This window comes from Pteropus vampyrus, unplaced genomic scaffold (genome assembly GCF_000151845.1).
Source record: "Pteropus vampyrus isolate Shadow unplaced genomic scaffold, Pvam_2.0 Scaffold22, whole genome shotgun sequence".
NCBI classification, from domain to species: domain Eukaryota; kingdom Metazoa; phylum Chordata; class Mammalia; order Chiroptera; family Pteropodidae; genus Pteropus; species Pteropus vampyrus.
This window is the reverse complement of record NW_011888803.1, coordinates 13,282,379-13,309,279: the sequence shown is the minus strand read 5'-3', so window position 1 is coordinate 13,309,279 and position 26,901 is coordinate 13,282,379. Positions and strand designations below refer to the sequence as shown.

At 33.3% G+C, this 26,901-nt stretch overlaps 1 protein-coding gene and 1 pseudogene across 1 annotated transcript in view; both read right to left on the bottom strand.

The window, feature by feature from the left end:
* Nucleotides 1–7,357: 7,357 nt before the first annotated feature.
* Nucleotides 7,358–11,194, bottom strand: LOC105289157 (annotated as a pseudogene).
* A 1,435-nt stretch (nucleotides 11,195–12,629) lies between these two features.
* The window catches only part of BRDT (bromodomain testis associated), a 46,538-nt gene continuing 32,266 nt past the window's right edge, over nucleotides 12,630–26,901 (bottom strand). Inside the window, exons 15-18 of the mRNA XM_023528017.1 lie at nucleotides 25,899–25,996; nucleotides 18,451–18,656; nucleotides 17,860–18,034; nucleotides 12,630–12,839 (exon numbers count right to left, since the gene is read on the bottom strand). Coding sequence (XP_023383785.1) covers nucleotides 12,771–12,839; nucleotides 17,860–18,034; nucleotides 18,451–18,656; nucleotides 25,899–25,996 — 548 coding nt within the window. The 3' untranslated portion in view covers nucleotides 12,630–12,770. The remainder of the gene's footprint in view (nucleotides 12,840–17,859; nucleotides 18,035–18,450; nucleotides 18,657–25,898; nucleotides 25,997–26,901) is intronic.

Genomic DNA, 26,901 nt, shown 5'->3' with positions numbered 1-26,901 from the left:
ACCGCCGCAGGGTCCCGCACTCACGGCGCGCGCTCGGGGGCGGCTGCGCCCAGGCTCTGAGCACCGCGGGGCGGAAGCCCAGCTCTGCGAGGTCCGCCCTGGACAGGGTGGGGACCCGGTCTTTCTCCGCAGGGTGAAATCCCATTTCCACATTGCCAAACTTAGGGAAATGAAGGTGGGACTCCCAAACCACCCCAGGTAAAGATGCGCCACTCTTGTTTTGACCAGTGTTTAAATCCTCTCATTGCCCAGTTAACTTGGGATTTTATTAGGCCTTTTCTGGATCATAGAATTATGGGGTGCGGGGAGGGGAGGCAGCAACTGATTTTCATACTACGTGACTGACATTATGACTTTATTTATTCCTAACACTCTTTTGAAGATGCTGTCATTCTCCAACTAGGTTCAGAGTCGTTACCAGCCCAGCTAGTCCTCTCTGGTTCTAAAGACAAGCCTCTGGAAATCCGTACTCTGTTTTCTGTCCCTGTAAGTTTTTCCTTTACAAGAATATTGTATAAATGGAATCCTATAGTGTGCGAACTTTTTGTTTTTGACTTCTTTCACTTAACATAATGCATCTGAGATTCCACTGTGCTGTTGTTACATGTATTGTTTCTTTTTTATTGCTTATTAGTGTTTCGCTGACTGGGTGTAACATATTGTTTATCCCTTCCCCAGTTAAGGGACAATTGAGGTTTTTCTAGTTTGGGTGGCTTATGCATAAAATCGCTATAAACATTCATGTAAAGTTTTTTCTGTGACATAAGTTTTCATTTCACTTGGGTAAATACTTAGAAGTGGAATTGCTGGGTCAGGTGGCAAGTGTCATTTAGCCTCATGAGAAACTGCCAAACTGGTTTCCAAAGTGGCTATACCATTTTGAATTTACATCAGCAATGTGTGAGGGTTCTGGTTAGGTCATAATCTTGCAAGCACTTGGTATTATAAAAAAAAAATCTTTTTAATTTTAACCATTCTAAGAGATGTGGAGTGATATCACTGAAATTTTAATTTGCATTTCCCTAATGACTAATGTTGAACATCTATATGTACTTCTGTGCCACTTAAACATATTCTTCTTTTACTGCTCATAACGTGGGAGTGCAGGGGGAAAGGAGCATTCTCTGCTGTCCTAATTCAGCCTCACAGGCAGGAACTATATCATTAGATATCAGAGTGGCACCTGCTCAGTGGCCCTGCCCTGCCCCTAGTGACAGAGTATCTCTCATGGTCTGGACCCCTGATGTATTTTATTTCCTGCCTCTCTCCCAGGATAAGAAGGTTTATTTCTATTTCCTTCCTTCGGATGCAATGGGTCTTCATTAGTGCTCTAAAGATGATAGGGTTTGCTGTTCTTGCCCCAGAAGCTTGAGGTTAGTATTCGTTAGGGAAGATAGGGGAGAAGGATCTGAAGGAAGAACACTTTGTGCTTTTCCTATGTCTGCTTCTGTTCTCTTCCAGACTGGCACCAGGAGGATGGCTTTCTCAGAAGCCTCATCCTGCCCCTCAAATCTTTCTTGTAAGTACTAACGAGGTCTGTGGAGAAGAGCCTGCAAGTGGTTGTGAATTTTTCTGTGCTTCCAAGGTTCTATAGTCTCAAGCTAGTCCATACTCAGCCTTTAGCAATTTGTTACAACTTTTAGATGATTTTTTGTTATTGTTACCAGATTATATAGCATTTAATGGTATCTGCCTCAGATAAGCAGTGCTTATGTCCTGCCTCTACTTTGATGTGTTTGTCTTTTCTTAGACTTCAGGTTATTTGGTTACCCTGCAATCTCAGCCCTCAGATTAATTTAAGAGAAGTGACTTTAAAGATTTTCTAGCTTTTTAATTTGTTGTAATAGTGGGAGAACTGCTTTTTCCAGTTTTCTAGGTCCCAAATGGAAACCTGAATTCCCTGATTTTTAAAAATTGAGATATAATTGACATATAACATTACATTAGTTTTAGGGGTATAATATAATGATTGAATATGTGTATATATTGTGATATGATTACCACAATAAATTTAGAACCTTTTTTTAGTTTTGAATATTTCCTTTTTTAATTGAATTTTTAATAGGATATTGTAAATTTATATGCAGTCATAAGAGAAGTAATAGAGAACCTGTGTATACTTTGTCCAATGTACTTTCCACTTTACATATGTACTTTATAGATAAAGTACATATGTAGCCTTGTACATCCACCAACAAAATCAAGAATACAGAACAGTTTTATAACCACTAGGATCCTTCATGTTACCCTTTTATAACCACACACACACCTTGTCTCTAACTCCTGGCAACTACTAATCTGTTCTGTTTCCAATTTTTTGTCATTCAAAAATGTTATATAAATGAAAAATATAGTATATAACCTTTTCGGATTTTTTTTAACTCATCGTATTCCCTATAAATTCAAGTTATTGCATGTATCAGTAGTTCATTCCTTTTATTACTGGGTAAGATTATATAGTATGTATATACTACAATTTGTTTAACCATTCATCTGTTGAAGAACATCTGGATTGTTTCCAGTTTTGGGCTGTTAGAAATAAAGCTGTTCTTAACATTTATGTACAGGTTTTTGTGTGAATGTAAGTTTTCATTTATCTGGGATAAATGCCCAAGAGTACAATTGGGTCATACAGTTTTGAATGTTTTGTTTATAAGAAACTGCCAACTGGTTTCTAGAGTGGCTGTACCATTTTACATTACCACCAGCAATGTATGAGTGATCCAGTTCTCCACATCCTTGTCAGCATTTTACGTTGTCACTATTTTTTAACCTTTCTGATAGGCATGCGGTGATATCTCATAATTTAGATTTACATGTCACTGATGGCTAATGGTGGTGAACATGCTTTCATATATGTATTTGCCAAATGCACATCCTCTTTGGTGAAATTTTGTTCATGCCTTTTGCCTATTTTCTAGTTAAATTATTTTTTACTGTTGAGTTTTGAGAGTTCTTTATATATCGTATATGCTTTTTGTTTATCAGATATGTAGTTTGCAAATATTTTCTTTTAACCTGTACCTTACCTTTTTACGATAAAAAGTTTTAATTTTGATGAGAAATTAGCAGCTATTCCTTAAAGTTAAATTAACTCAGAAACTGCTTAAACATTAGTTACCAAACCAAATACAACAAACAAACAAACGAACAAAAAACCAAAAAGACAAAAACAAAACCATAGCCTGTGGTGAAATCCTGTAGCCATTGGCTTTGGAATAGGAAATAAGAAAGAATGATATCTATTGTTTCCATTATTTAACATTATTTTGAAAAATCATGGCTGGCTAATGAAATAAATAAACAAAACCACCAAAAACAAAGGTAGAGACAATTTTATTTATTTCCAATCTGTATGACTTTTGTTTTTCTTGCTTTATTACATTGGCTAGAATTTCTAGTACTATGTTGAATAAGAATGGTAAGAGTGGACATCCTTGTTTTATTTCTCAATGTAGGGGAAAGCATTAAATCTTTCACCATTAAGTATAACATTAGCTGTAGATTTTTTTGTAGATACTCCTTATCAAATTGAAGTAATTTTCCTGTATTTCTAATGATGAGTTTTTAAATCATGAATGTGTTGGATTTTGTCAAATGCTTTTCCTGTCAATTAATATGATCATGTTTTTTTCTCTTCTTTAGCTTGTTGATATGATGAATTACACTGATTAATTTTCAAATTTTGAACCAGTCTTTCACACCTGGAATAAATCAAGGAATAAATAACCACACTTAGTTATGGTATATAATTCTTTTCGTGGGTTTTGGTTTGCTATTATTCTGTTGAAGTTCATTAGAGACAATGGTTTGCAGCTTTTTTTTTTTTTTTTTTTTGGTACTGTCTTTCATTTTAACATTTGGTACTGTCTTTCATTTTAACAAAATGAGTTGGGAAGTGGTTCCCTCTTTCTGTTGATAAAATTTGTCCTCTTGACAAAAGTTACAGAATAGACTGATTTCTGGAAGAGGCATTTTCCAGAACAGATTTTCTGGAAGAGATTGTCTTAAATTGGTATTAATTTTTTCCTAAATGTTTGGTATAATTCTCCAGTGAAACCATATGGGCTGGGAAATTTCTTTTTCAGGAACTTTTAGATTATGAATTGAAATTGAAATTTCTTAATGGTACAGGGCTATTCAAATGATTTCATGTTGAGTAAGTTTTGATGGTTTATGGTTTTTCAGGAACTGTTCAATTTCTTCAAATTTATAAGTGTAGTGTTATTTGTAGTATTCCTTTTTACCTTTTTAATGGTTCACTATTTCACTGTTGCTGTTGATTTGTGTCTTTTTTTTGTTAGTCTTGCTGGAGATTTATAAATGTTATTGTTTTCTTTCCCAAGAACCAGCTTTTTATTTTTTTTCACTGATTTTTCTCTTGTTTTCTTTTCAATTTTATTGATCTCTGCTCTGGTCCTGCTTTGGGTTTGCTCTTTTTCTAGGTTGTTGAGTAAGAAACAAAGATCATTGATTTGAGAACTTCCTTGTTTCTAAGGAAATCACTTAGCACTTATAAATTTGTCTTTCAGTACTCTTTAATAGTATTCCATATATTTCAGTGTTTTATGTTCATTGCCATTCATTTCAATGTAGGTTTTAAAAATTCCTTTAAGAGTTCCTCTTTGACTTATCATTTATTTGCAAGTGTTTTGATTGCTTAATTTTGTACTTATGTTTTCCTGTTGTCTATTGTCTATTCTTGATTTGTAATCTGATATTGTTATGGTTAAAGAACATACTCTATATAATTTCAATTATTTTAAATTTATTTCATGATCCAGGATATGGTCCGTTTTGGTGAATGCCCCATGGATGATTGAAAAGAAATGTGTAGGTGAACACACAGTTTAAATATATATATGCCTTACTGTTAAAGTATACAGCTGAAACTTATTGGATTTCATTAACCAATGTCACATTAAAAAAATTAACTTGAAACTAATTTAAATAAATTTAAAAATAATTAATATTTAAAAAGAAATGTATATTATGATGTTGGATGGTTATTAAATAGTTATATCTATTTACACTCCCCACCAGCAGTGTATGAGTTCTCACTGATCCTTTCCAACATTGGATAATGCTAGACATCATCTTCTTTGCTTATTTGATGGGTAAAAATTGGTATCTCCTGTAGCCTCAACTTTCATTTGCCTCAATATTAAAGAGGCTGAGTGTCTTTTCATGTTTATTGGCCATATGTATTTCCTCTTAAGTGAAATAAATGCCTGTGTGTGTGAGAGAATTACTAATCTCTATGTATTGCTCTGAATTTCCCCAACTTGCAGTCAGCTGTGGCCAAGGGGGTTCTGGCCAGAGGAAGATGAGTGCAAGAGTATAAGTCTCTTCCAAGTCTGGCACTTAAAAACATGCAGTGTGATCCTATCTTCCTCTGCTACATCAACTTGAGAGACCACATGTTCCAGGTGGCATAACAAGATGGAATAAGGTCGCTCAAATTGCCCTACTTTCCATGAAAGTGGAACATCCTTTCTACATTTCCTTTAGTGTAGGATGTTTTGTGGTAAACTTTATTTCACCCTCATTTTTATAGTTTTGTTGGGTACAGAATTCCAAGCTGATCATTTTACTTTTTGATTTAAACAGACTATTATATAAATAAATATAACACAATTACTTCAGATCATTCTTCATATTGCATACACACAGATCAATGAATTTAATCTGAAACCTGCAGTTAATGAAGTGCATACAACTTTTCCTTTGCTGCCGCCTCAAATTTAACCACACAAACTTAGAAACTAATCAATCTACACTCTGATGTGACAAATGATTCAGACATATGAAAGTTCACTAAAACTAGATGCTAACATTATGTACAACTTTGTTAATGAAAACACAGAAGCAGCCATATTATTATTAAGATACATCGTTACTGGTAACTAGTTGTGTCCTAAGGGCAGTATCAAGAGAATTTGTGCTGCAGAGAAAAGCTATACATACACACATGATGAGAAGATAAAGACCAACACATACATGTTTAATACTGGAAAATCACAGTCCTCCAAAATTTCTCCACATTTCAAGGAGACAGTTATTTTTCTCTCAAAATCTTCAAGATTTAATCCTACTGTTTCTGGTGGTCATCGTTGCTGGTAACTCATTCAATTTCTATTTGATGATAACGTCTCTTCTTTGGCTGCTTATAAAAACTTCTTTGCTTATGATGTTGTGCAGGCCACTGAAAAATGTCTTAGATATGGATCTATTTACCCTGCTTGGGATGTTATATGTCTAGGATAAAAAGATTCAATGTACATAATTTTAAGAAATCACAATTATCATCCCCTCTAATGATGATCCTCCTTATTCTTTTTATTGGTTGCAAGGACTCTGATTAAATGTTAGACCTTTTCAACTTATCCTCTAGATCAGAGTAGACAAACTTTTTCAGTAAGAGATCAGATAGTAAATATCTTAGGTGTTCAGGGCCACCATCTGTTATGCCAACTGCATTCTGCCATTACAGCACAAAAGCTGCCATAGACAGTACGTAAATAAACAGATATGTCTGTTCCAATAAACTAAAAACAGGCAAACTGGATTTGACATGTAGGCTGTAGTTTGCCAAACCTTGCTTTAGATCTCTTAACATTTTTGCATTTTGATTAGATTCTAAATTTGTGTGGTTAAATTTTTTTGGAGGGGGGTGGCAAAGGGAAAAGCTGTATGCACTTCACTGCTGACTACAGGTTTCAGATTATGTTCATTGGTCTGTGTGTATGCAACATAAAGAAAGATCTTTTGATTTTCCTTTTTGTCTGTGCTGTATCCTGGTATATTGAGTTGGATATATTTTCTAGCTTACCAATTTTCTCTTTAGCTGTTACTTAACTGTTTTAACCCATCCAATTGTGACTTTATTTCAGCACTTTCTAGATCTCTTTTTTTTCCAAATCTGCCCATTTCTCTCTGAAAATTTTATTTCTTTAAACGTTTTACAAATAGCTGTTCTCCTGCAGTGCTAGGAGAGGGAGATGAAGTATTAACTTTCATTTGTTGTTTCTGCCGACTCTCACTCATTGTGTCTTGCTTTTTTCTAGCATTCATCTTTGCTCATGGGCTAATTTCTTTACCTTAATTTGTAGTGATCTTGCTTCTGCCTATGGCCAGCCTGGAACCTTGTCAACCTCTTTTTAAAAAATATTTAGTCTCTTATTCTTTTTTGTTGTATGTTTTGTTTGTTAAGTCTGAGATGTGGAAATGCTGACGCTTTGTTAACAATAGCTAACAGGAAATATAGGATCCCTTTTCTACTCCAGCCTGCCTCTGCTGAAGACACTGCCGTCACCTCCTTGGCTGGATGCTGGAAGAGTCCTCCGTGTGTATGGACTCAGGATGACAAGGCAGACTCTTTCTGTGGTTGCTGGGCTTGTGAACGCTGCTGTATCTTTTGGCTTTCCATATGTTTAAAATGTCTTTTAACTGTTTTGCATATATGGCTCAGTGGATGCCCCCTCTGACTTTACAGTTTCCTACTTGATATGAGAGTGTAAGAATTTCTTCCATGACTGTGATGTTTTTTTCTTGCCATTTACAGTATTTAATGGTCTTGTGAATGGTCTGGAAATGCTGCTGGCCCTCTAGGGAGACACCAGTACTGACTGCATAGACCTGGCTCAGTTTCTTCTCTGTCTGGTGCTTTGCTGGCAAGCTTCCTAACATTGAGTGAAGCTAGGGGAGAAGGGGTTTCTGTTTGGTCATTATTTCCACTTCTGAAACATATTATCAGTTTATGAGCAAGATGTCTGCATGGTTGGGCTTTCTACTGGAAGAGGGACATTTTAAAGCCAGCATTTTGGACTGGTAGTCGAAGGTTACCAACTCATCCTGCAGCCACTGCTCCTGGCATATCCTGTACAATGCCTGGCTCTCAAAATGGGAGTATTCACCCAGAGGAGCCTGGGAGAGCAGCTGCAGCAGTGGCTGCAGAAGCAGCTCCTCATCAGCCTCTTGAAGATCTTCCCCCAATTTTATGACCTCACCATTGGTCCATGCACAATTAGCATAACAACACTCTGCATCTGACGTCAAAGAAGCCCTACCATCTCAGCCTGGTATTGCTCTGCTCTCAACTAATTGTGGGGTGGGGATCCTGAGAGAACTTCCCAGCCTCTTTGAGACTTGCAATGCTTCAAAAAATAAGTCCCATACCGGACACATTTGTAATACTAGAAACAAAATTGGTAGGTCTCTAAATTTAAGTCTAGAACGCTACTGTGTTTAATTTTACTAACTTTTATAAATTAAATAAAGTGATTATAAATTTCTTATTGAGTGACAGCTATTGTAATTCAGAGGTTCAGTAAGTAAATTGTGGCAGCATAATTGAAAGTTCATCTAGAAAAAAATCAACCTCATGGTTCTCTACCTCATACCATACATAAAAACATCTTTAATCCATCTGGAATTTTAGTGTAAAAATTAATTACATCTGGATTTTAAGTGCAAAAATGTATAAAAATATTTTATCATGTTGATATGGGGGATACATTCCAAAACAAGCCATAATTTTCAGATACTATAAGGAAAATCCAGACATATGACTACATAAAATTTAAAATTTTAATGAAAAAAAGATAACAATTCTCAAAAGACAAATAATAGATTGTGAAAAAATGCTTCTAAACAAAAAAGCCAACATCTAAAAGAAAAACAAAGAGGCTATAAATTAATATGAAAAACAAACCAAAAGGATAATGACTAAAGGATTTTAGTGACTAGGCAAGTCACATGGCCAACAAATATAAGATAGTCAACCCACTGTAGTCTGGGAAATGCAAATTAAAGGAACTGATTATAATTTATTCATTCAGATTATCAAAGAATATGAGGACAGTAATATCTGATGCTGGTGATGATAATGGGCAAGTGTTACTTTCAAGCTTATAGGAATATGACCTGGTCTAATGTTTTTTGGAACAGTTATCTGGCAACATCTATTAAAATTAAAACTACATACTCCCTTAGACTATAACTTCTGACCCAGCAATCCTGTTTTAGAAGGTTTACTTTTCAGAAAGAGAAGCATGCTTATCTATGACTATATAAACGGGATATTTAGTTCAGCATTGTTCATAGTGTAAAGACTGGAATCAAATTGAATCAATATGATATAGCTATTCTAAGGAATGTTGTGCAGCCTTTTAAAAAAGAATGAACTAATCTATATCCACCTAAAGACCTAGACAGATGCTCATGATACATTATGAAAAATCAGTTGCCAAATAACATGTATAAATGATCAAGGTTTTGTAAAAACAAGCCCCTCAAAGCCTGTACATGTCCATATGTGGATAAGCATAAAGAAGACTGAAAAATCCACAAGTTTTAATTTCTCAATAGTTGGGGTGGGGAGGAAAGAAACTTACTATCTCTACACATTATCTTTAAATCATATGTAAAAGCTTTGTAATTAAAAAATGAAATTATAAAATTCATAAATATAATATCCATGTATGTACGACTAGTAACATGATTTTTCGACTGACAAATTGACCTCAACTGTTGACTTCTACACAATTATGTACAAATTAATAAATTGACAGCGACAATTAGAGACAATATTTATAACACAAAATGTTAACATCCAGAATATATGAAGAACTAAAAAGAAAAAGAAATGAATTTTCATAAGTGACTACACTAAAAACCACTGAATTGCACTTTGAAAGGTGAATTGTATCTTAATAATTTTTTAAATTCCTATAATGAAAACATTTTTTTTTAATGGGCCAAAAGTTTGAGGAGCTTATTTAAGGAAGAAAACCAAGTTTTGTTCTCCAGGAAAACCAGTTTTGTGCTGATAAATATCTAGAGGACGGATCACTGATGGTGGAAACCAGAACTGCTGAAGCAATGTCCCTGGGGAAGTTAAGAAAAACTAGTAAGAGATTTGCCTTAACTGAGAGCATGGACAATTCATCTGTAGTAAAAGAGGGGAGAGCAGAGCATATGAACAGTGATGCTTGTAGATATGGTAGTGGAAGCTTGTGGAAATTCTTCTCAGATCGTCTGTTATCTTAGTGAAAAAGAAGAAATAGATCATAGATTGATGATGGGGGAGGTGGTATTGATTGGAGGTCTGAACACAATGAAGATGAAGAAACTGCCTAGGGAGAGTGAATGGACTATTGAAATGTTGTAAGATTTCTGGGCAGCATTAAGACTAATTGAGTTTACGCTCACAAATTTCAAGTGAGACTGGTTATCATGGCTGCATTTCTTTCACTAACCACAATTACATGGGTGCAGTGCAAGCAATCAGATTTCATAAGGATTTGCGTTTTGCCAAGTGACTGCAACAAAGAAAGGAGCAATGGAGTTGAGAATGTATGCAAGGGAATGATGATTAATAATAATGTACTATAAAATTTAGATAAGGAGAGCACTGAGGTCATGAAGGAAGAGGTACTGTGAAAAGGCACTAGGATTTAATGGATTGTAGGTCCTGGTAAGGTGTAATGATTGCTGGAGTTAAGGGAGTAAGCTAGAAAAGGACAGGAGGTAGGAGTGAGAGACCAAGGGTGCTTGAAATTGAGATCAAGGAAGACTTTTAGTTATTGGTAATGACAAAGGAGTAGCTAAGGTTGATTAGATATTAAGATCATTGTAAATGAGAGCCTGTAGGAGAGAGCCAGTGTTCAGTTAGAGTGGTGGCTCTCAAATTTTAGTGTGTATTAAAATCATTTGGAGGGCTTGTTCAACTATAGACTGCTGGACTCCACAGTCAAAAGTTTCTGATTTAGTAAGTCTGAGAATTTGCATTTCTAAAACATTCCCACATGATGCTGATGCAGCTGGTCCAGGGACCACATTTCCAGAACTAAAGAACAAAAAGAGGAAAGAAACAAGCAAAAAGGTTGATTATACAGGGAATGTTGTTGATGACTGATTATGAATCTCAGAAAACATAATGAAAAAGTCTTAGAAGATAGGAGAGATGGGGACAGAGAAGAGGTCCTCATGAAACGAGGTTTTAGTTGAAGCTAATAAGGTACATGAAATATTCATGCACACAGTTATCAAAAATAAACTACATGGAAGAAGTTAAGAAAAGCCAGTTATTTACTAAAATAGATAGATCATAATATAGGAAGGATCGACTATAAACTGATATTTTTCCCTGCTAAACTGACTTCAACCAACTTACCAAAAGTTTGTTGAGCATCTACAATGTGCCAGGCCCAGTACAGACTGAACAAAGGTTAAAGGTCAAGTCGCTTAAACTAAGCACTTATAACTGTATCATAGCTAAGGGCTGCTCCAAATGTTTATAGGAAAAACCCCAAGAAAGCCATTATGTTAAAAAGCTGGACTTTCTATTTTTAGATGTAGACAAAGACCACTGATTGATCAGTTTTATTAAAGATAGTTAAATAGAATATGTGTATTTGACAGAAGTAAATTCATATTTACTGTTATCATTCTTTCTCTTCAAAATGGAAAATTTCTCATGGATCTTAAAAGTATTACATAATCAATATTAAAAAGAACCAGAAAATACTGAAAAGAATAAAGAAAATGAAAAAAATACTTGTAATCCTATCACCTAGAAGTAACCACTATTTCAGATGTATCTTTCTATGATTACATATTATATATATTTATAAACTAATGTGTGTGTACATAGATACCTCATCTATCTATGATCTTTTACAAAAAACAACATAATGCATACTGTTTAATATATACATACAAATTTCTTGGTTAAAAATAGGTATAATTGAAAATGTATGACTATCACTTTAATTCTGGCTGGCTAAGTTTCATGAAGGTATCACCATCATTTTAGTTACTAATGTTTTTTAAATGGCTGATAGTTTAACAATGGGTTTAAAAAATCATATAGATTATAAAAATAAATGAAGTCAAGGAAACTTTTTTCTTTCTCTCTATTATAGATACATACTTGGATTTTTACTTTAGATGGCATCAGAATAGTGCCTGAATCATGTTCCACTTCAAGAGTCCAAAAAGTTAAAATACATGAAGCTGATACCCATAATTTATATATAATAGCAACTTGAGAATGATTAAACAAAAATATTTTATAGATTTAAATTTAAACAAGACTTACTATAATTAAGTAAAGATTTAAACATTCATTGCTATCACATATACATAAGAAATGCTGTATAATTTCCTATAGAAACTTACATACATAATATTTACTGTTAGTTATTTTGCCTCAAATTCAACATCTTTCAAACCATAAGTAATATTTTCTTTAAACTAAATTTCAATATAAATTTTGTATATAAAACCAGCAGAAAATTTTATTTTACCTTGCCCTTCAAGGAACCCAATTTTTTTTTTTTGGGGTTTTTAATTTTTTTTGAGGGCGGCCAATTTTTTTTTTAAAATTTAAAACTTCACCGGGACTTTTTTTTTGTACATTCTTTATATATTCTTCATTTTTAAACAAGCAGGGACTATCTCTTTCGGATTTTCATTGCTAAGACAGGGCCTATAATACACAGCAGACAATTATTTATAAAACAAATAACATCTGGGAACTTATTAAATTTTTAGGGATCCAATATTATAAAATTTCCTGTAAATCATGTCATTAAAAAATGAACATATACCTGTTAAGAAATGTAAAGTGAAAATTGTTTAATCATTTTAGAGCAGTCAAAATACAGCATAAGATTCGTATCTTGGTGTCTGAATGCAATCATTTTGCCATATGCATTTTAATCTTTTATATTATTCATTTTAAGTTGGTTAATTTAAAAACAGTTTTAATCAAAGTTGTTTTCAAACATTGTCATAATGTCGCTTTGCAGAGTCATATCAATGGTACCAGCCATCTGTAGGAAAGAAAATTTAAATATTACTTAAAAAAGTATGCCTTTATTACATGTATATAAACATGATTATGCAACATTTGGAACAGATCATATACAATATGAATGCAACTTATTTAACATAACAAGATTGTCTATCATATCTTATTTCTGTGCATATACTGATTTTTGTTAAAATATTGTTCCTGTGATAAATAAAAATTAAAACTTAAAAGAACTACGAACGGGTTTAACCTTTCTTTCCAAGTGAGATGAAACTCTCAGTGTTAACAGTGTTAATAAGAACATGAACTGGAGTACATTGTTTCATATATCTCTGTAACCAACATAATGCTAGACACATAAAATTATTTTCTTAATAAACCAGTATCTTACCTGTGTGAGAGAACTATAACATGTAATGTTAAAGCTATGGGCTTTCCTTGATTCTGCCACTTACTGTGTAACTTAAGGTAAATTATTTAACCAAGTTTATTTTATATGTAGATATTTATGAACATCAAACCAGATTGCATGTATAACACTCTGCAAAATGATGTTTATTAAATGTTAAGAAGCCATTAAAAATAAGCTAAAGTATATTATGCTAAGTGAAATAAGTCAGACAGAGAAAGACAAATATATGATTTCACTTATATGAAATCTAAAAAGCAAAACGAACAAATAAAACAGAAACAAACTCAGAAAACATTTTGATGGTCACAAGATGGGAGGGAGGTTGGGAGATGGGTGAAAGGGGGAAGGGATTAAGAAGTACAAATTGGTAGTTACAAAATAGTCATGGGGATGTAAAGTATAGCATAGGGAACATAGTCAATAATATTGTAATAACTATGAATGGTGTCAGATGGGTACTAGATTTTATCGGATGATCATAAGTTATATAAATGTCTGCTATCTTGACTATAATTTGCACTTGTGGAACTACTGATATGGCACAGGTTATTCTCTACACCAATTAACCTTATATACATGATTTAAATACTAATGTCTGCAGCTGATACCATAACCTGGATATTCCTTTCTCAGTGGTCCTAATATACACTTCAACCATTCAAATTTAAGATTAAAAAAAACTTGATCAAAAGAACTGGCATGAGGTAAACTCTTGGGAGCTTTGCTAGGTTTCAAGTTATTGCAGCTTTTTAGAGTATGGATCTGTCAAGAAGTAACAACGTAAGAGTTCAGGCAGTCAAAATGCTAGCTATCAAGCTGCTAGATGTGGCGTTACTAGTCAACTTTCAGTGGGTTCCAGGTCTAGTCAAGTTTCTGTTAAGTGCTTAGGATATTAAAAATTATACCAGGTTACCTAGTTAGGTTATTAGGTGGCAAGTAGGTTGCTGAGAAATCACTTATGGGTGACTGAAGCCAAGCCCTTGTGAATACCAACAGGTAAATTCCTAGGTCATTACAGAAAGACTTCTAGTAAAGTACTAACGAAACTTTAATAAAGGGCTCCTAAAAACCATTATAAAAAAGAAAAAGTAAAAATTTGCTGTTTAAATTCATTAAAATTAAGTAAAATTTATTAGCCACATTTCAAGTGCTCTGTAGCCATATGTGACTAGTTGCTACTATATTATGTAGATAAGGAACATTTCTATCATTGTAGAAGGTTCTATAAGTCTCTGCCATATGTTACAACTCCACTAATTACAAGTTGTTTCTACCTTCGTATTATAAAATAAGCTGACAAAACGTTTGTACATTATTTCCTAGGAAATTCATTTGAATTATAATCAATACTACAGCCAAAGCCAATGGCTTTTCTTCTTCACAAAGTAGTGTTCCTACATGTCCTAGGAATTCACGTCTTTCTCAGAATTACAAAAATACCTGGCACCCAACAAGGTTATAGTCACAGCATCTGGTGTCAATGAAGCAAGAAAGCAGAAAAATATGATCCATAAAGAGGAGACTAATTAATCAATTGAAACCAATCTGAAACTAACATAGATGTCAGAATTAGCAGAGAAGCCCATTAAAACAATCTTGATAACTGTATTCCATTTGTTCAAAAGTTTAATAGAGATAACAAAAAATATTAAAAAGATCCAAATTAAGCTCTGGAAATGACAACTACAATGTCTGAAATGAAAAAATGCACTGGATAGACTCTACAGCAGACACTGAAGAAAAGATTAATGAATTTATCCAAAATGAATGGCAGAGGGAAAAAAGAATTTAAAAATTAAAAGAGTAGCACTGAGCTGTGGGACAACTTCAAGTGGCCTAATACACAAGTAACTGGAGTCAATAAAAGGAGAAAAAGAAAAAACAAAAAAATAAAAGAAATAATTCCCCCAATTTTTCCAAGCTTGATGAAAACTATAAACATACATCTCCAGTATGATTAACGAAGGACAAGAAACACGAAGAAAACAACTGCAGAAACCAATGAAAAATAAAACTGTTAAAAGTGGCCAAAGGAAAGTCATATTTTATACAGAGAAACAAAGACATCAAATTTCTCATGGGAAACAAAGCAAGAAACACAGTGAAGGGATATCTTTAAAGTATTGAAAAAAAATTAACAATGTAGAATCTTATATCCAGCAAAAACATATTTTATAAAATGAAGATAAGTTGAAAACACGTCTACACAAAATACTGCACACCAATGTTCAAAGCAACTTTATTATACTTGCTTTAAGCAACCAAGCTTATAACATCTTGGAAGCAATCAAGACAGCTATTAATACGTGAGTGGACAGACTGGAGTACATCCATACAGTGGATTCTTTTCACAAAAAGGAAATGAATTATCAAGCGACAGAAAGACACAGAGGAACCTTAAATGCAAATTACTAAGTGAAAGAAGCCTATCTGAAAAGGCTATATATTATATGATTCCAATTATATGACATTCTGGAAAGGAGAAACTATGGAGATAGTAAAAAGATCAGTGGTTGGCAGGGGTTCAGGAGAGCAAGTGAAGAAGCATAGGGGACTTTTAGGAAAGAGAAATTATTCTGATGGTGCTATAATGGTTGATGTATGCCCTTATATCATTAGACATTTGTCAAAACTCATAAAAAGTATAACACAAAGAATGGACCCTAATGTAAATTATGGACTTTGCCTCATAAACTATGGTTGACAACGTTGTGTCAATGTTAGTTCACAGATTTCATAACTAATGTGGGATGTCGACGGTGGGGGAGGTTGTATGTTGATGGAGGGGAGGAGAGGAATATGTGGGAACTCTTTGTATTTTCAATTCAATTTTCCTCTGAATATAAAACTTAAAAAAAAGTAAAGTCTTTTAATTAAAAAAAGGCCAAATAATGATATTCTCAGATATACACAAATTGAAAGAATTCATCACCAGCTGACTCATACTACAAGAAATGTTAAAAGAAAGTTCTTAAGAGAAAAGGAAAATTATACCGTTTGGAAATCTGTATCTAAATAAATGAATGAATAGCACTGGAAATGGTAACTATATAGGTAAATTTCTTATCATTAAAAGTTTTAGAGATAATTTGACTGCTTAAATAATAGCATAAAGTCTGGGAGGTCAGAAACAGAAGTACACCATTGGAAAGCTATTTACTAAACATGAAGTTGTATAACATAACTCAAAGGAAGATTGTGATAAGCTAAAGTATGTACTATAAACCTAAAGCAACCACTAAAATAACAAAACAGTTACTAATAATAAACCAATGAAGGAAATAAAATGGAATCATAAAAAATACTTAATCTAAAAGAATGCAGAAAATAGATAACAAGAACAGATGAGAAAAGAAATGTCAAGATGAAGGATTCAAACTCAAGATTTTAATAATCATTTTTAATTTAATTGTGGAAACACTCCTATAAAAGGCAGATTGCTTTTTCTTTTAAAAAAGCAAGACCTCACTACATGTTACCTGCAAGAAACTCACTTTAAATATAAAAACATGGGTTAAAAGTAAAAGGATGAAAAAAATTTTATGCTATGCCAACACTAGCGATAAAAGGTGAAGTGGTTATATTTCAAGGTAAATAATATTACCAGGAATAAAGAAGATCATTTTATAATGAAAAGAGATCAATTAATCAAGAGGACAATCCTAAATGTTTAGACACCTAATAACAGAGCTTCAAAATACATGACATAAAATAGATAGAATTTCAAGGATAAAAAAACAGGTTTACAATTATATAATCATAGATGCCAATACTCCTCTCTCAGTATTTGACAGAACAAGCAGGCAGAAAATCAGCAAGAATATAGTAGACTTGAACATCACTATCAACCCACTTGGCCTGTTTAATACTCTACCCATTGGCAGCAGAATATACATTCTTCTCTAGTGTACACAGAATATTTACCAAGGTAGACCATAATCTGGGTCATAAAACATGTCTTAATGAATTTTTAAAAATTCAAGACAGACATTGTATGTTGTCTGACCACAACAGAATTCAATTAGAAATCACTAGCCAGAAAATACCCAAATTATTGGAAACCATTTAGTTAAATAACATACTTCTAAATAATCCATAGATAAAAGAAGGAAACAATTCTAGTTTTTAAAACATTTTTTGCATATTAGGACTCCTAAACACAAGTCAATTTATTTTTCTTTCCAGTCTTATTAAAATATAATCGACATAATGCAAGTCGACTTCTTCAGCTAGTGTACAACTAAAGAAATACTAACCTGGGATAGATGGCATATCTTTTAACCACAATTCATAGGTGGCTTATAAATTTTTCAAGAGTAATAACAGTAAGTGATAAATCATTTTACTTCTGTGCCAGGCATTTTCCTATGTGCTTAATACATATAAATTCATTTCATCTTCACAATAGGCGTTATTATTCCCACTTTATAGATAACGAAATTGAGGCACAGAGAGGTCTTTTGACTATGAAAATTTTATTTTAGGCCCTGATTTTAGAACCTGATCCTCACTAAAGAGGTAACTCCACTGTCACTGAAAAACTACCTCAAATACATCTTTGAACATGGGAAGACACTGCTTTGTTAAACCTTTCCTTGTTAGATTGAGTAAACTAAAATTAACTTACTGCTTCTCTCCTCCTCCGCTCTTGCTCTTTCTCCCTTGCTAAATTACGGTCTTTGAGAAGCCAGAGTTTACATTTGTCTTGAGCTTCCAATGACTGTTGATGTTCTTTCTGCTCCTCTCCAAGGCACTTGTTTTGCATCTTATTTGAAGAAGATTCTAGAGTGAAGCCAGAGTCCCTGAAAGAAACAATAGAGCTCAAAATAGATTTCAAGTTCCTTAAAAGTTATTACAAAGATGTCATTAAATGACATCTATAAAGCAGTGTTCTATATACCCCTTTTCATATGTTATAACATTATTTATAAGCTGTATTTTTTATGTCAAATTTTACATAGGGAAATCTACACTAAAAAGAAGGTTTTGGAAAACTTTGATCAATGTACACCATTATCTTCTTATACACATGGAAACAACATTAAGACATTTCTAGAAAATCATGATATCTTTATAATTTAATGATATTAGTATCTTTACTAGCCTAATCAATAACTTATTTCCTCTTCAAAGCAGACTATCAATTTAGAAATTTAGCATATTTTAAATACATGTCTAGATCTCCCAAAGGCCCCCTTTAATCCAGTAAATTATAGACCTCTGATTTTCTTGAAATACTTTTGGTTCCTTTGTATTCTGTTCCAGATGTTTCCGTATTAGTTCTTGTGTTCGAGCTTTAACTTCCTTTTCTATTGCTGCTTTTCTAAATTGGTTGAAGAGCTCATCTGAGGATTTCAATACACCTGAAGTTTTGACTGGTTTGCCTAAACTTTTCCAAGAGTCTGCATTCTTGATCTTTATATCCTAAAACAAATATTTGATTCAGTCTATGTCTACAAATGTCAACTAAATTTGGAAAGAAAACAATATTTTTTGGTATAGTAATAGATCAAATTAAAACTCCAAAAACTTAATGTAATTTTACTAAACTTACAAAGATTATTAAAGTCAGAAAAATATAAAAATATAAAAAAATAGATAAGCTAAATTTAATTATCTAAGACCAAATTAAAATAACATGCTTGACAATTACATCAATTTAATGTAAAACAGATATTAAGGGTATGACACCTGCAAAGAATATAAAAATAAACTAGTCACTGTAATGAAGATATTTATGATCCTATAGGCAAAATAAAGCAAATATACAAATGATTATAAGAGGCAAAGTAAGATGGTGCCATAAGAATAACACAGTATATGCTGAGAACCCTCTGACATAGCTGTTTTTCCTTTCTTTGGTATGAAGAATAAATTAACTGAATGTGACAACTCTTCTTAAATAAGATATACCACAGTCTAGATCAGCACTGTCCAACAGAAATATATGTAGTTTAAAATCTTCCAGTACCACATTAAAAAGTTTTTTTAGAAGTAAAATGTTGATATTTTATTTTAACCAAATATACCCAAAACAATATTATTAACAGGCAATCAATATAAAAGAGTGAAAATAATTTTATATTTTTTCATAATAAATTTTCAAAATTGGTGTTCATTTACAATACATCTTGACTGAAATACTAAATGGATTTGTAATCAGATTTCATAAAATTCAATTGAAAAAGTAGATATGCATGATCAAGCTGTTTCAAACATACTTAAGTTTCCTAATAACTGGGCATCAATTTTTAAATTTAAATTCATTAAAAACAAGTTTCGAAACTTAGTTCCTCAGTTGCACTACCCATATTGCAAGGGCTCAATAACCATATGTGGCTAGTGGCTACTGTGTTGGACATTGGGCATTAAGACTTGATGGCCCTTTTATGAGTGCCACATTCTTCAGGATAGATCATACATTACACCAAAAGAGAAGTTATAATAAATTTAAGATTGAAATTATATCAAGTAGCTTTCCTGATCACCATGGTATGAAAATAGAAATAAATTACAAGAAAATTGGAAAATTCACAAATATGTGGAGATTAAACAATATGCTACTAGACAGCCAATGGGTCAAAGAAGAAAAAAGAGAAATAAAGTACCTTTGGGACAAATGAAATGGAAATACAATATATCAAAATGTATGAGATGTGGTGAAAGCAATTAAGATGGATATTCACAGTGATAAATGCCTACACATCAAGAAACTAGAAACTCAACTTTACACCCGAAGGAACTAGAAAAAGAAAAGCAAATGAAGCCCAAAGTTAGAAGGAAGGAAATAACAGATCAGAGCAGAAAGAAATGAAATCAAGACTGAAAGGACAATAGAAAATAATCAATTTATTGAAGTTGGTTTTTTGAAAAGATAAGTAAAATAGACAAACCTTTAGCTAGACTCTCCAGAAAAAAGGACAGAACTCAAAAACAGAAATGAGAGATGTTACGACTGATACTACAGAAATACAAAGGCTCATAAGAGACTAATTGGAACAATTATACACCAAAAAGCTGGACGCCCTAGAAGAAATGGATAATTCCTAGAAATGTACGCCTTACCAAGACTGAAGCATGAAGAAATAGAAAATCTGTACAGACTGATCATGAGTGAGGACACTGAGTCAGTAATCAAAACCCTCCCAACAAGCAGAAGTCCAGGACCAGGTGGCTTCACTGGTGAATTCTACTAGACATTTAAAAGAATTAACACCAATCCTTCTCAAACTTTTCCAAAAAGTAGAAGAGGACAAAATATTTCCAAACTCATTTTATAAAGCCAGCTATTATCCTGATACCAAAATGAGATAGAGACACCACAAGAAGAGAAAATTATAGGTCAATATGCCTGATGAACATAGGTGCAAAAATTCTCAACAAAATATTAGCAAGTCAAATTCAACAATACATTAAAAGCATTATACACTATGATCAAGTTGGATTTATCCCAGTGATGTTGCAAGGATGGTTTAACATTCACAAATCAGTCTATGTTATATACCACATTAACAAAATAAAGGATAAAAATCATATCATCTCAATATAGATGCAGAAAAAGCATTTGACCAAATTCAATAGCCATAGATATGATTAAAAGTCTCAGCAAAGTGGGTATAGAGAGAATGTATATCTAGACAGAAGGAAGGCCATAAATGACAAACCCACAGCTAACATCATACTCAAAAGTGAAAAGTTGAAAGCTTTTCCTTTGAGATCAAGAACAAGACAAGGATGCTCACTTTTGCCACTTCTATTCACCATAGTATTGAAAGTTGACCCTTAAACAACAGTGCTTGAATGGCACAGGTAAATACAATAGCATAGATCAATTGAAAAAAATCCATGTATAAGTGCACCTGTGCAGTTCAAATCCATGTTGTTCAAGGGTCAACTATATGTAGAAAACCTTAAAGACTCTATCAAAAAATTGTTAGAAATAAATTCAGTGGTGTTATAGGATATAAAATCAATATACAAAAACCCATTGCATTTCTATAGATTAATAACAAATTCTCAGAAAGAAAAATTAAGAAATAACTCATTTACAATTCTACCAAAAAGAATAAAATATCTAGGAATAAAACTTAACCAAGGAGGTGAAAGACCTGTACACTGAAAATTACAACACCGATGAAAGAAGGGGAAGAATACAAATAAATGAAAAGGTATTCCACATTTATGGATTAGAAGAATTAATATTGTTAAAATCTCCATACTATCCAAAGCACTATGCAGTTTCAATGCAATCTCTATCAAAAATTAAATGGTATAACAGAAATAGAACCCTAAAATTTGTAATGAAATCACAAAAGACCATGAACAGGAAAAACAATCTTAAGAACAAAGCTGGAGGCATCTACTCCCTGATTTCAAACTTTATTATAAAGCTATAGTAATCAAAATAAAGTTGGGAAAACTGGACAGACACATGCAAAGAAATGAATCTGGATCACTGTCTTACACCACATAAAAATTAACTCAAACTGGATTTAAAACTTGAATGAAAGACCTGAAACAATAAAAATCCTAGAAGAAAACATAAGTGGTAAGCTCCTTGATGTCTATCTTGGTGATCATTTTTTGGATTTGACACCAAAAACAAAGGTAACAAAAGCAAAAATAAATAAGTGGGACTACATCAAAGGAAACCATCAACAAAATGAAAAGGCAACGTACTGAATGGGAAAATCATGTCTGATAAGGGGTTAATATCAAAAATACAAATAACTCATACAACTCAATAGCAAAAAAAGAAAAAAGTCGATCTGAAAATGAATGGGCAGAGGATTTGAATAGACATTTTTCCAAAGAAGACATATACATAGATGGCCAACAGGTACATGAAAAGGTGCTCTGATGATCACTAATCATCAGAGAAATGCAAATCAGTATTAAACAGTTTCTAGAATTCTCAAAAATTTTTAAAATAGAACTACCATATGATATAGCAATCCCACTTCTGGGTATATAGACAAAGGAAATAAAATCAGGATCTTGAAGAGGTACCTGCACTCCCATGTTCATTGCACTATTATTCACAATAGCCAAAATTGGGAAACAACCTAAGCGTTTATTGATGGATGAACGGGTAAAGAAAATGTAGTATATATACACAATGGAATACTATGTAACCATTAAAAAGGAAATATTGCCATTTGTGACAACATAGATGGACCTTGAGGGCATTATGCTAAGTAAAATAAGTTAGACAGAGAAAGACAAACACCATGTGATCTTACTTATATGTTGAATCTAAAAAAAAAACAAATAAATAAACAAAAAACTCGAAACCCAAAAAACCAAATTCACGGATCTGGTAGTTTACAGAGGGGTTTGAGGAGTAGGTGAAATAGGTGAAGGAGGTCAAATGATACAAACTTCTAGTTATAAAACAAATAAGTCCTGGAGATGTAATGTTCAGTGTGGTAACTACAATTAATAATACTGCATTGTATTTGCAAGTTGGCCAGAGATGAAATCTTATAAGTTCTCATCAAGAAAATAGTTTGTAGCTATGTGTGGAGAAGGCTGTTAACTATCATGGTTATCATTTCACAGTATATACAAATATCGAGTCATTATGGTGTACACCTGAAACTAATATAATATTGTATGTCAGTTTTATCTAAAAAATAAAAAATGTTAACCTGCCTAATTACAGCAAAAAGATTATGCAGTACCTATACACCAGTTGAAATTTTTTTTGATTATTGTCTCCTTAATAATTATACTTGATTACCCTTTTCATACATTTCCATGAAATATTAGAGAGACACTTGTCCAAGGCCCCAGATAAGGCAAAAGAAAATTTACTAGATATATCCACAGGGCTTTAATTTCTGTCCTGAAATAATAAATGGAGTCAAAACATCCCTCCCTCACCCCTGCTATACATACAAAGATCTTCATCAGTAGTCACCCAATTTTGCTTATGAAATCTTTTCTATATGTTGTCAAAAAAACCTGTTTTCGTTCCTAGCCATGGAATGGGCTAAATAGCAGTTCCAGAGTTCATTTGACTACTCAAGTCAGTTAAAGAATCTTAACTTCAGATAAGAGATTTGAAACAGAACAGGTAATACCTGATAGTATATTTAATAGGAAATAAAGGGAGGATGAAACCCTGGTCTTTGGCTTTGTGCTTAAAATTTGTTTAACTGGAATGAAATTCTGGCAAACTCTAAAAGAGGAAAGTTCATATGTGGGTTTGGAATACAGGGAAGTTTTTCAGGTATCCCAGAGGGGAATAAGAAGAATTTGACAGGCAGAGATGAGGATGAAAAGCATTCCTCACTGAAGAAAGAATATGATTGAATTAATTACTAGATGTGGCTGGCAAGAAACAAGTTCAATTTCAGTGAATTACAAGGCATATAGCTAAGACTAAAAAGCTAGGTTGGAGTCATAATGTAACTGTTTAATCTTCATTTTGGAGTCAAAGTTGGAAACTATTGAAGGTTTCATATAGATGAGTAATAAGATCAGAGCAATACATGAAGAAGAACAATGTGAGAATGTTAAAAGTGGAATGGATTAGAGTGAAGAAGGTTTCAAGTTAGTTGGAATAGCTATAACGTTTAAGAGCTCAGATGAAGGCAATAAGGCCTGGTTTACAGGGAAGGAGTAAAAAAAGGAGACATCTTGGAAGTAAAACCCAAAGAATTTAGCAACTCCTTGGCTGTAGGGGACTGAGAGTCATCAAAAATAATAAAAACTTACAGGAGATAAGGTTTGGAGATATAAATTTGAGACTATAACTGAAACATCATAGTGGATGTTCAATTGGGGAGATATAGCAGAAGACCCTGGTTATTACCCTATCAAGACTTTAGGAGGGAGGCAGCAATTTTAGGCCATTGGTTCCTCTGACAGGGCAAATTACAAGGATAGGAGAATGGCTAGAAGCTAGGTAAAATTAAGGTGTTGGTTCTCAACTGTGTGTCTCTCTTTTGTCCAGGGAAGACATATGGCAATGTCAATAGCCCTTTTTGGTTGTCATATGCGGGTAGGGGAAAGGGTGTTACTGGCATCTCATGGGTTGAAGTTTAGGTCCCTGTTAAGTGTCCTACAAGGCACAGGCCTACCCCCAACAAAGACTTATCCAGCCTCAAATGCCAATAATGCCAATAAGAAAGCTTGGTTTAAGATGTAAACATGTAGTGGAAAAATAAGACAAAAAGAATTAGTTATAGAGATAACAGGCGAGCTCCACAGTAAATGCTGAAGGAAAGAAAACTGAGAACAGAGATAGATGAGTTGGTCTTGGCAAAAAGGTATACCTTTTCTTGAGGCAGAAATAAATAAGAGAAGAACAGCAAAGCTAGGACTTCTGAGTAAAAAGATAAGAGGTTGAGAGTTGAAATGTTTTGTTTTAATCCTAGCTCTTATTTGGGCAACATGCTTGAACCATCTGGGCCAGCTTATTTATAAAGATTAATTCTCAAAGATCTCTTCTAGCACCAAAATTCTGGAGCCTCTCTTTTCAAAAAGTGAATGCACTGCCGATAGTGAGGAAGCAAGGGCAGGAAATAATATCAAGAATGGAAACAGTTTGTTATGAAGAGAACAAGCCACACAATCCCATTCTTCCTTCGGCTTTCATTTCAACATTTTAGTTTTTATTACGTGATAGGCATTGAGAATAAACAGAGTAGATTTATGTCACTTTTACCTATAGTACAAACTTCACTGGTATATACTTGCTATATACTTGATATTTTGCTGCCAATTTTTGCTGTAATCTCTTTGTCCTTTTAGAAAATTTTATTGTTTTCAAACTTTGTTTTGGGTCAGTCAAAATTACAGTTTTGGTAAATTAGAAACAAAGATTATAGCACATATTTAATATTAATTTTAAATTAATATTTTATTTAGACTGCAGCACTTCTTGCTATCTTAATGAGGATGGATGACACTTCTGTTAAAACAAAAAAAGAATACATTAATGTTGGCTATCAGAAGAGGCACTTTTTAAATGGTTCTTACCAATAACAAAAAACTCAAACCATTAATCTTTGATGATAACGATTATTAGCAGAGGATTATATAAGAAAATAAAAGATACTAAGAAACACAAAGGCCAAAGTGTATGTATGTTCCTCATGGTGAAATGTTAGACATTCCTAAGTGTGCCCAAACAATAAGATTTGTTCTCTGAAGTACCTGCAAAGATAAAAGAAAGGAAGGGAAGAAGGGCAGAAGACAGGGAGGGAGGGAAGGAAAAAGAGGGGATATGTAAAGATCTTCATAGTCAGTTTCTGAGAATTATACTCAAATGTCTTGAATAATACCTGATGTATCTAAATATTCCAAACATCTATCCTTGTTGAAAGAATGATCAGTGTGTGGTTTGAGATTAAGTGCACAAAAGATTCCATTGGGAAATCCCCCACAACAGAGCCTAAAAGGTAGTTTTATAACATGCTTTAAAATCAGGATAGCTGGCAAATATCAGCATTATAGAATTTACAATTAAATACAATCATGGAAACTGATGGTAGAAGGAAGGAAAAGGGTGTTGCTTTAAAAAAAAAAAAAGGCAAAAATTAGGTTTAGAGATCCAAAATTTCATTCAAGTTAGGGCTTAAAATACCTATTGTGCCACTTCCACATTTGACTTTAAATCCCTTCAAGATTCGTGAGAAAAAATAACATTACTCTTACCTTCTGCACAGGAACTTGACTTTCAGGTTCTAACACCACTGTATCATCACCAGACTGATGCATCACAGTTAGGCCATTCAAGCGTTGTTCAGAATCACCTAAATGCACACATTTTTATAATAGTATAATCAAGATATTTCACCTTGCTTGTTCAGAATTTGACTTTTTCCTCCCTCTAGGTCAGAAACTATGAAAACAAAATTACAAATTTTTTGATGCTTCTTAATTGAAATTTACCTCTTAATTTACCTCCTCTGTTTTTCTTTTCTTTATTTGTTCTCCTTTATTTTTTTGGTGGTGGTGGTGGGGTGTCAGCAAAATATAGGTGACATTCTGGCTCACCTACCAAAATCTACTTTATCTGTCCCCATGGTACAGCAGTCCTCCAGTGTATACACTGACCTCAGCTCCAAAGATTAGTCTTTGTTAGGGCAAGCCAGTCATGGTAATCCTACCTTCATACCAGTGAGTCATTTGGGAAAGAGAAGGCTTAAGCCAGCGTAGGACCTCTAGGGAAAGATCCATACTGGTGACCAAATTGAAAACAAAGAAAATACAAAGAATGAAAGAAGTAAAACACCAGATACCTATAATAGCTAGTGAGGGGATAAGAGTAAGAAATGCAAAAGGTAGGTTTGACTCTTGAGGTGAAGAGAACAAACTATTCAATCCCGTTAATTATTAAGTTTTCCTACAAATATTTCATTTATTATGGGTGAAGATTAAGTACAGAAAGAGCTTGAGCATTGGTTAAACTGTGCCTAAAACAATTGACCTTCCTTGAGACTATTGGTTATGTACACTAACAAAATTTCTTATTGTATAGGCCAATTCGAGCTGTGTTTCCTGTCATTTCTGACCAAGAGCATCCTGATGCAGGAAACTTAATTGGTTATTTGTTTCAATTCCCTCTAGTTCTCATCTATAAGTTCTAACTAGCAGCAAAGGACAGCGGGGACAAATGAAAACTGAATTACTATCTTTGTTAATTGACTCAAGCTCA